The 11,643-nt window shown below is 37.7% G+C and overlaps 1 protein-coding gene across 1 annotated transcript; it reads right to left on the minus strand.

The window, feature by feature from the left end:
- Positions 1 to 1,138: 1,138 nt before the first annotated feature.
- Positions 1,139 to 11,440, minus strand: LOC103705408. Its single transcript, XM_008789107.4, has 6 exons — positions 10,984 to 11,440; positions 10,124 to 10,272; positions 9,265 to 9,375; positions 9,016 to 9,166; positions 2,019 to 2,293; positions 1,139 to 1,892 (listed from the first exon to the last, which is right to left on the minus strand). Exons 1-6 carry the CDS (start codon positions 11,263 to 11,265, stop codon positions 1,652 to 1,654), a joined length of 1,209 nt encoding a protein of 402 aa, XP_008787329.2. The 5' UTR covers positions 11,266 to 11,440; the 3' UTR covers positions 1,139 to 1,651.
- Positions 11,441 to 11,643: the final 203 nt, after the last annotated feature.

The raw sequence follows: 11,643 nt of genomic DNA on the forward strand, positions 1-11,643 counted from the left end.
TAAGCACACCGAGTAGCCAATTGTGGGGCCTTTGCCATCCGCTCATCGCTTTCTTATGTACTTCCAATTACTTTTTCCCTCAAAAATATCTACTTCCAACAAGCTACAACAAGATGTTTTTATCGCGAAAAAAAAGAGGACTAAGCTACGACAGATGCAACCAAAATGCCCCTTTGGAGGGCTAATGAATTCTGGTTATCTGTACAAAGTAAGGAAACATCCTGTGATCTGCTTGTAATAACCGTCTCCTTCTAAAAAAAAGAGAAGTTTCGCCAAGATGAGGAGTTGCAACGATCTTTCTCTCAATTTTACGGGGTGTTATGTATAGTAGTACACAGAAGATTAGATTTCAGGAATTAGAATTACTAGTTTCTTTCTCTAAAAAAAAAACTTCATTTATCTATTCCTTCTTCCATCCTTTAAACTTTCCATTCTTCAATTCACCCTACACCAACCTTCTACCCTTACTGTAATAGGCTAAAAAGTATTGTGGTTAAACATTATTTGGAGACTCAAACCAAGCATAACTTCTTGTACAGCGAGATATATTTTTTAGAAGGCTCACAGGACGGCTGACTGGATTGCTTCCTGTATGGAGGAGCACACCAGCTTGGTACTGTAGGAGGCCTCTTCTATCGTGCTAAAGACTGTGTAAAATGAAAAAAAAAACATTGTTGTTAAACATTACTTGGCATTCCTTACACACAAACTAAACTAAACTAAAATAAATAGATAAAACAAAATATAGGGAAAAAAAAGGGCAAAGGTCCACCCCCCAACACCCCCCCCCCCCCCCCCCCCCCCCCCCCCGGCGGGGGATTAGTTGGCCCAATTCGAAAAGTCCAGCTTTTCTGGGCCTATCCAGTGAGAGCATGAAACAACTCTCCAACTGCCATTATTTCCAACAAACGGGACTAGCATACAATTAATGTTTCATTACCGCACGGTTTAAGCATACACAACGCAGATCTCCTGATTTCTAATCTAACTGTAAACCGCTCTTTGAATTATATTACTTAACACTCCCTTGCTTCTTCCATTCCAGCGCAAGTCCTTTGCAACAAGCATCAACCAATTCTATCCCAAGTATGCATACATGAGTATGGACAAAAGCATGACGCATCATAATTCACAACAATTAAGCACAAGTTCCAATATATTTACTGCCAAAAAAAAAAACACCAAAATGGCCTATAAATGCCCAATTCTGCTCTTCTAAAGAAATTGATTATAAAAAAAATGCGAACACATGACACATATCAATCATTTTACCTAATCACAATCAATAACTAAATAGCTTGGCTCAACTAGTACAAAATTTGTTGAATATAGGCCACCAATATCAACACTTTATCTCCAACCTTGTACAATTTGCTTGAATATAATTTACAGAGTTCCTTCTCCATGGGCAGCACGACAAGGTCCATATGCTTGCGCAAACAGTCAAATTGCATGAACTCTTAATGTTCGGCAAATTTTTCTTTTCTTCTTGCAGGAATTTAATGTTAAATAGGCATCTCCTTTACAATTGAAAATTAATTTCCTGGTCTGTAAGCGTCAAGATATCATTTGAGAAGCCACAGTCAGTAACAGAGAAACACTCATAGGATGGTGATAAACTACCATCATGGTGTTGCATAAATCTGCAGTTTCAATGGCTCAAGATGATGTTAGAATTTGCAGGGAGATATTTCTGCCAAACATTGCCATGTTCTGATCCTTGATACTGATGCACTTGTTTTGAGCAGACTTTTGCAGGTCCATCAAAATGAAGAACTTTAGTTTCATCATTTGTCGTAGTTGGCAAAGAAGTACTAAGCTTCCAGGCAGAAGGAAGCTTGTGATATTTATCATAGAATGCTAATGCAATAGCTGGGTTGATCTGATTGCTCCTGCAATTACATCCAGGCAAGTGAGTAGAAAGTCATGACCAGAGCTGAAGTTACTACCTCAGATGACATTTTAAGACGACAACTTGTGAAGATTGTACTGAATGTAAACTGGAGGTAATAGCAAACCTTTCACTTCCAACATTGAGAACTTTAGTCCACCATAGGATGGCCTCCACTAGATTATTTTCTAGCTTGTTTGCATCAAGTGAAAGCACACTTAAGTCAGGTACACAAGCATTTTTGTCATAAGGTTTGTTAGATACCCAAGGCTTGGCAGCTGTCCTCTGAATGGCATTTAAAACATCAAGACTGACGTAATCACCCAAACTCCTGCTGCAGTCTTCAGCAGCTGCAAGGGCATACGGTCTCAAATCAACACCATACAGCTCTGCAATATCTCCCTGCACATGAAAAGAACACTGAAAATATTTAAAACCATGGATGCAAATTATTATTTTATTAGGTTGTTTTTAGATGCTCCAATCTTCTTGTGAATTCAAAACAAAAGATTATCTAAACACGAGGTTGAAGGACATCAGGAACATCCTCATAAATTCATGATTTTCAAGTTACATTAGAGAAATAACGGGTCCCACTCATCACATCCATATCCTACTTGTCCACATATCTGGCCCATCTTTGATGAATTTGCTTAAGAAAAAAGCCCAGCACAGTGGAGAATATGACAGGTAGCTTACGAGATAAAATCCAGACCAGCCGGAACATCAGTAGCAGCAAAAGAATTTTTAAGAGTTATTCAGGCCTGATTCTGGAATGAAACTATGCTAGGATGTAGCCTTAAGAAGCAAACCACTATAATGGAGTATATGACAGGTCAATCAGGAGATTTAGTAGGTGTGCAATGGTAACAAAGCACCAAATACATCAAAAATCAAACTAAGGAATTTTGGGCAAATCAAATGCAGCATCAAAATGCCAGGGTTCTAGGGCAGTTGTCATGTAGAACCCTACCAATTTGGTGGCCGTGTTTCGATGTGTCTCTTTTACTTGTTTGTGAGATGAATGGAACTCACTACATCAACTTTTGCCTTCTCTCTTTATCAAAATGCCTTTCAAATAAAAAAGAATCCTAATTGCTGCCTGACTTATGAGTTTATATGGTGTGACCAGTAACTTAGGTCTCCCCTCATTAATGATTGGCCTTCTAAATATCATGGCAAGTTCTTCACTTGCTCATACTTGTTTTTCCTAGGAAGTTTGCACCAATTTAGGGAGGATGTAAAATTTTGAGCTGATCATTAGAATTCTCAAACTTCAATGGATTTTGAATAGATCTATTAAGCCAATGCAATATATGGACAATACTTGCTAATAATTTTAAAGTCTTGATTTTTCTATTGTTTATGGAAATGCTTAAAGGCGAGTAGCAGGTAATATAGAGCGGCATAGAAGTATGCATGGTTTGTGTAAGTACAACTTAATAAACATCTAGAAGCAATATTTTTTGAGATTTATTAAAAAGTCTGATGACTTTGCCAGAGATTGATAGAAGACATTGCCCATATTGTTTGAAGTTTAAGGTTGTTTTAGATGTTTTATGAATGATGGGCTAAATAGGATGGTGCACAATGAAGTATGGACTTCCAGCATAATTTTGTATAACTAGTTTACTCCACAAGTCCAGCATAGTGAATTAGAAATAATGTTCTCTGAACTACTGATGAACTTTTGTATCATTCACAATTTTTTCATTGGCCAAATGATTCTATAGTTATTTTAGGTAATTCAATTATTAAAGTTTATTCAGGAATTTTCATCATTACAGATCAATGATGCTATTTATTGTATATGGTAGTGTTTCTGCTAGTTATTGCCTGTCCAAGCTGGTTTCCATGTGAATATGTAAGTAGCTACACGTTCTTTTTTTTGAATTTTTAACTAGTGGTTTTTCTTTTTAAGCTTTTTTCAAATTCTGTATTTTTCCAGAATTCCCAAATCTTTGCATGTTTATGAACTGTTCTTAAATGCCAAACTTGTGACTATGCAGTCCACCACCTTATATTCACAGATCAGGTTGCATTAATTTGTTAAGTGGTTTTCCAGAAAACAAGAAAAAAAAAAAGAAAAGGCAGTGGTGGTCCTTGTAGTGAGTGATCAGAGGAGGTTAAATCTGAACATCTATAACAATCTAGTAAAGCAAACCTACTCTGTTGATGATTTGATCAGAGATAGTTAATGAAACCATAATAACTTGATCCTCAAGGTTTTGAAAACATTATGAGAATGAAAAATAGAATCATGCATTGTGTATTTTCCCTATGGATCCAAACATGAATTTAATGTTCAGAGGACATCATCAAGTGAAAGTTGTGGCCTCCAGTTTAGAGAGAGGATGTTGCTGTGCCAAACAACACCCAAGAGTATACCTCTACATCACGGCAATTTCCTTCATTAAATATACAAGAGATGATCATTGAAGGCGTAGGATACAGAGATAGATGACAAGATGGCAAGGCATCATGCAGTCATTTTTAAACTATCAACATTCTGGAAAAGCAGATGGAGGGGATTGCTTATGGCATGATTGAAATTGGTTTGGAAATTCTCAAGCAACAAAACCTTAGTAGAAGTCCGACACTACGTCTGAAAGCATTTTATTGTCTATTTACAATCTGCAAAGTTCAAAAATGTAATTGAGCCATATGAGCATTTGAAAACTGTCGAGAAAATCTTGAATTCTATTGGAGAAGGGTCGATTGACGAATGGCAGAAACTAAACTCTAATGGCTCCTCAGGTCGTATCCTAATTGAACCATATAAGCATTTGGAAAATGTAAGGAAATCTTGAACTCTATTGGAAGAGGGTTGACTGATCAATGTCAGATTAGTGCCTCCTCAGGTGCTATACTTCTTGGTTAGAAGTTCAAGTAACTCAAACATAAAAAAAAAAAAAACTAACTCAAACATTTTTGTTGACGGTGGAGGCAGAAGATATGGATTCAAAAGTACCTCTCTACATCTGCATAAGGCCCTGGTGTAAAAATATTTGGAATTCCCTTTAGAATGAACTGAAGGAGGTTCGGGTCACCTTCTTGGGTTTATGGGTGCTTGCAGGGACATCAACTTAATTCTGCTGAAAGGTGAGAGGAGAGTGATTTCTCAAGTGGGTGGTGAAGCAACTGACTTCCAAAAGTTGTTGAGCGAGTTGGAGTTAATTGACTTTAACCCTAAAAAGAAGAGAGTTAACCTGGTCTAATAACAGGGAGGACCCAACAATGGCAGAATTGGATCAATTTCTTGTATCACAAGAGTGGGCGACTGTCTTTTGGCTATCCGTTGAGGAAGCTCTTCCTAACACCTGTTCTGACCATGTTACTTTATTGCTGTCCTTCAAGTCAAAACTGAAGAAAAGCAAATTATTCAGGTTTGAAAAATAGTGGTTGGAAGAAGAAGAGGTTAAGGATATTGTGACACAGCATGTTGCCAGGTTGAGGGAGTTACATATGCAGCTAAGGATTTAATTCTTTGAATGGTGAGGGCAGCCATAAGGAGATGGATTAAAATAAAGAAGATAATAGAAAAGAGCAGAAAGAGAAGTTGAGGGTGTAGATCTGGATATCAAGGAGGAACTAGGAATTTAAAGGCAAATGAACGACAAAGGAGAAGGAAGAGGGCATCTATGCCAAAGAGGAAATATATTAGAAACACATTCTTTCACAAGACAGCAAGTTTTCATAAGGATTTAATGTTATCACTTCCCTGTAGTGGGATGATACTTGGTTGGACAAACAGGAGGAAGTTATGGAAGCTTTCCAGGTGTACTTCAAGAAGATTTTCTCTGCTGCTGGGGATTGTGAGATTATAGCAAATTGATACCATATCCGGCACAGCATCCTGATATTTTCTCTTTGGCCAATCTGTTTTTGGAGAAAGGGAGTAGAAATGTGGTGTTCTCCTTGGAGAGTGACAAAAGTCCGGGACTAGATAGGTTTGCAATGATTTTCTTCCACCGTCTCTAAATTTGATTAAAGGTGACCCGGTGACACTCTTTAAGCAACTTTATGAGAAAAATATTGACCTCTCGAGATTGAATTATGCTTACCTGGTTGTAATTACTAAGAAGGAGGTGGCTACTAAACCAAACAATTTCAGGCATATAGGTCTAATTTATAGAATTAATAAGATTGTGTCAAAGGTATTAGCGAACAAATTAAACCCCCTACTTCCAGATTTAGTGAATACATCTCAGTCAATCTTTATAAAAGGTAGATTGATCCAAGACAAATTATTATTAGCTCATGATCTTATCCACCAAAGTAAGAGATGAGATGAACAAGGACGACACTTGAAGATTGATTTTGGATAGCCTTAAGTGGGCCATCTTGTTGTTAGCCTGATTTCATAGAGTTCCCTGTTCATTTTGTGAGTGGATTCAAAACATGGTTGCTCAGGTGAGGTGGGGGTTCTAGTCAATGGCCAACCAAGTATATGGATTCAATGTAAGTGGGGTCTCCGTCAAGGAGATCCCCTTTTCCCCTTCTTTTTATTATTGCTGATGATTATTTGGCAAGCATTATTTGGGTTTCACAAAAGAAAGGCCTTGATAGTGGAACTTTGCAAACGAGATCAAGATTTGGGAACAATTCTACTTCAGTATGCCGATCATATGATGGCGTTTATGAAGGTGGAGAAAGGACAAGTAGCTGTGCTGAAGTTAAACTTATTTTTGTTTTGAACTAAGGTTATCTATCAATCTTCATAAAACCTCGTTGGTGGTGTTGGTATGTGATAAATTAATAAGGGAGCACATGGCTTCTTCATTGCACTGTAAGTCAAAGAAATTCCCAATTAAATATTTGGGATTGCCGTTGTTGGACAAAGACTTGCTAATAAGGATTTGTCATCTCTCCTTGAGAAAATGGAGAGAAGATTGTTGGTTTGGAGAGGGAAGCTTGTGTCTTAGGGGGGAATATTGGGTATGCTCAATGCAGTTCATTCTACCCTATTGATCTACCATGTCTCAATCCTTAGATTGGCAGTTTGGTTGAGAAGAAGAATGGATAACTATAAATGGTCTTTCTTCTAGAGTGGTGAGAAATTGAGTGACAAATTTCATTAGTGCCAACTTGCCTAGCAAATTGGAGCTTGATCTATCTATCGAAGGAAGAGGATAAATCGAACACCACATCGTTAAATTGGACAAACTCAAAATAAAATGATTACTATGCCATTGAATTGAAAAAAATTCAAAACGATATGACCATTATGTCATTGATTTGGACAAATCCAGAATGATGACCACAATGTCATTGGACTAGAGATATCCAAATGCTACGACCACCTTGTTTTTAAACTAGACAAATTAGAAATGACATGACCACTATGTCACTAAACTAGACAAAAAATAAAGTGACTCCCTGTCGGTCATTTGGACAAATCCAAAATAATATGACCATCATGTCATTAAATTGAAGAAAGATACCATTGCTTGGTGCAGCAATAAAAGGCTTGGGCTGACAAGTGCAATGGTACAACTCCAAGTTATGGGACAGCTGCTTTATACATGAAGAAAAAAACAAAACAAAGATTAGGTCTATCCTCAATTTGCCCCTCTTAGGACCTTGGTTTGTTGGGACCATAACTAGGTAATGTGGTTAAAAGAGTGTAAGCCTTAATGCAATGATAAGGTTGCTCCATTATAATCTAGGTGTCACAAGTTTGATGCATGAAAATAGGCTCTCAGCTTGCGGGGCAACATTGCATACATATGACCTTCTCTAGACCTCGCAATGGCAGGAGCCTCGTGCATTGGATCACCCATTTTTTATGTCATTAAATTGAACAAACATGATATGTACATGTTATTACTGGATAAATTCAAAATGATATAATGACCTCCACATCATTAAACTGGGCATATCCAAACTAATGTGACCTCTATGTCATTAAACTGGATATATTTAAGTATAATGTATACTATGAATATCTATGTACATGAGTTTTGGTATACTCATTCATATATGTACACCTAGGGTATGTCCTCAGTTAGGCCATGTTACTAAGTGAGCAATATAATGAAATTCAAAGTTCTTTTATATTGGTCATCTTTCCTTTCGGCACTTACAAAAGGTCTCTTAATTGGCAGTTTCCTAATTTTAGGGGATATGGAAGGAAAGAAATTAGAGAAGCTTCCTTAAAAATTTAGATCTGGCTAAGATTGTAATAAACAAGCTACTGAATTGTTTTGTGAGTGGACAATGTTGTCTAACTCTAGGATTGCTGATACAGTGTTGTGACTTGTGTGGAAACCTTTGATGGACCTATTCACTAAGTTGGAAAAGGGAAGGCTAGGGCCTGAGGGGCCCTTTTATTCCCCGATTTTGCATTGTCATTCTCTTTTTTTTTGTTGATTACCCAATAAAGTTGAGCGGGGTTTCAACTCCTGTCTTAAAAAAAAAAAAACTGTCAAGGATACTAACAGTAGGTAGCATGATCATTAAAATAGCATGTTTCCCTTACAATAAGAGAATATGCTTAGCGACACTCAAGAAATCAAACTTAACTGTGAGCAGAACATTAATTTCAAATTCAACAAAGTGCAGTTAATAGTATTTTGTTTCTTTGTAAAGGAAGCAGTTAATCAGACAGTCTGGCAATTTAAGTATAGAAAAAACAAAATAGCGACATCTTTAACTTCATTAAGTACTTGTATACTATATGTAGGTGTCTAAGCATTGCACTTCACTTGAAATGTGGACTGCTGATGGCGGGTGTTTTGAAAAAAAATTCATTCTTGCTGGCCACAGTTCAAAGTGCCAAAGAAGATCAATGGATTGTAGTAGTAGGTACTGCAGTTCAGATCAGGTTTCAAAACTTAGCATTTGCATCTTTTAAGCATTAGAGTACTTCGGGCTCAAGGTTTGAGTTCTGATGTTGAGGATTTGGGTGCCCTTCATGCCAGTCTGCTTGGATCAACAAATATGCTGCCAATCCAAGCTGGCATGGCACTGCCATGTGGCAGTTCAAAGTTAAAACCTTGGCACCATGAGAAACAGACCAAAAAGGTATGCTTGTGACTGTAAATCTCCAATCCATTAAGCTAACTTCTGATTAAGAAATCTATCAGTCAATTCCTTCAATATCAGGGCAAGAAATGAAATACCTTTATGATGGTATTTGGTGAAATGTATATGAATTTGTTCAAAGAAGACTTGATTTGTGGGATGACAAGAGGTGCTATTTCATGAAAAGAGGACCAAAGGAATCCCCCTTCATGTGTCATAGACTTTAGTTTTTCCTTCACTTCCTTTTGCCTACAGAAAGATTTAGCATGAGTACTACACTACACAAACCAAAGGAGTTGCTTATAATAAAAAGCAAGTTGCTTATGCTACAAGTGACCTCTGCTTACCCAATGATTTCAATGTTTGAATGGGGCAACATCACTTTCAGTTTATAATAGGTCAGTTTCTCATCTTCACCTTCCGGTACAAAGAAATGGAAATAAATATGCTCTGGAAATCTGAGAACAAAAGCAAAAAGTGTAAATATATAAAAGATTTCAACTGCTAACATACTTGGTATAAGATGGGCGAAACCTAAATTCAATTAGATTATTAACCTGGATATAAATTTCAAAGGAATATGGTGCACCAAGTGCTTAATTTTATTTCTTCTGAATATAATGGGCGTATGATCATCTATTTAGATCTTTTTTGTCTATCTGCCTTAAATATGAACCTGCATAATAGATATATAAACACTTTCCATGCAACTTCAAGCTAGACTTAAATCACTCGATCTCCAAGGACAAAGTGATTACTTGGGCAGAAATATTTTCCAGATTACGCAGACGGCCCATTTAGTAACTTCAGGCTTCTGGAGACAGGACAGCAAACGTCCATCTACCAACAGCTAAAAGGAGGAAAAGCTTATCTAGAACATGTTTGACATAGCAGTTTGTAGACAGCATGTTATTCTATGTGATATGGAGAGTCCTGATTTAAGAGCATGGAAAAGTTCTCTGGGTTTGCCTGGTTCATCCATTTTTCCACTGTAAATTTAGTAAATTGTAGTTAATAAGAATGGCTATTTTGAAACTCAATTTCATTTTATGAAAGTGATCCTGGATTTTGTTTTTGCCAAATAAAATTAACAAAGAAGCCGAACACTGTAACATAACCTGCATACGTAATAGCAATCTTTCGAAGGATTTACAGACAGTAACAAATCTATCTCCTGATATATAGTAAAATTGATATTGAAGGAACCTTGAGTTAGACAGAGTTGAGTTGGCAAGTACTGCAAACACTCGAAGATCCAAACAGTCCGTCCAAGAAAAGATATGTATCCTCTGAACTTCCGCATCTTGTGTTGAGATGGTGGATTGTTCTTTCTCAGAAGTTCTTGATTTAGTAAACTGTGAGAACAAGTTTGTATCAGGTTTAAGAAGAGAAAGATTTAAGTTAGCTTATTGTAGACTTGAATAAAATATAATGGTTCCAAACTTCCAGCAAAAAGTAACCATAGCATGAAATTAACACTCTTATATGTATATCTGATAATTATTACATGAACATAAATGTAATGAAAAGTAAATTTCACTTTAGTTTTTAATAATTTTGCCAAAAATACATAATTTAGCAGGTAAATTTATTATATATCAATTATCCCATACAGCAGCGCAGACTAACAGACAATAGCACCCAAAGACCCCAAAACTAATAGAATATAATGTTACTGTTTCTTCATCAGAATTTACCAAACCAGAAATGAATCCTTTCACTAAAAAGGGTTAAAAAAAGTTCTAAAAAGGATTTTTAAAAAAAGAGAGAATTTGAGATTATCAGATTCGCACTGAACTACTCACAGAAAAACAATTAGTAAGTGAATATTATTTTTTTTAATCACAAGAAAAAGCCCTTGATTCAATCTAATCCCCCCCAAAAAGAACCTTTCAACAAAACCAATGAGACTCACCAAAAAGATATCCAATTAAACTCTAAGTTTCCAATATCCAACAGACATAAACACCAAAATTCTAGCAGAGAAATCATAAAACCGTGATACAACCGAGAAAAGAACACTGCAGACAATCTTAGACTCAGATGTTGTCGGAAAAAGAGCTCACCGACGCTGCCGACCGATTGGAATCGAAGGGAATCCAGCTGCGGTGGGGATCGGAGGGGTCGCGAAAGTGGGTGGCGGGGAGGAACTGGAGGCAAACGAGGAAGAGGATGAGGCCGAAGGCGAGGACCTGGAAAAAGGGCCGAGGCTTGGGCGTCGGGTCGATGTCCAGCCGGAGGGGCCCTCCGGTGGCGGCCGGAGGGCGGGGCCTCGAAGAAGAGTCGACGGCCCTCCTCCAGAGGCCGGACACGGAGGAGTGGAAGCTCTGGTCGGAGGAGGAAGCCATGGCCTTCGCGTCCTCCTCTAGGGTTTTGGTGCGTTTTTTGCAACAAGATCAAAGAGGTTGAGGTCAACGGTTTCATTGTGAGTCGGAGCCGCCTTCTTTTGTTGTATCGAGGACCTCGTCACCGTTGAGGATGGCGCGAGACGTTCCAGTCGCTATGCACGTGCAACGCACGAGGTGGACGTTATTTATATATATACACAAACACAATGGAAACTCATACTAGGCGGACACCGAGAAAGATCAGAGAGAAGAAGGTAACAGAGGGGGAAGGAGCCGACTCAATACGCTTGTAGAGAAAAACACCTGAATGGTGTGAAGCACTGGAGGCTACACAGTCAGTAGTATTATTTGTCTCCTAAAAAACGTGAGTTGCCCAAA

The sequence above is a fragment of the Phoenix dactylifera genome, unplaced genomic scaffold (genome assembly GCF_009389715.1).
Source record: "Phoenix dactylifera cultivar Barhee BC4 unplaced genomic scaffold, palm_55x_up_171113_PBpolish2nd_filt_p 000007F, whole genome shotgun sequence".
NCBI lineage: Eukaryota > Viridiplantae > Streptophyta > Magnoliopsida > Arecales > Arecaceae > Phoenix > Phoenix dactylifera.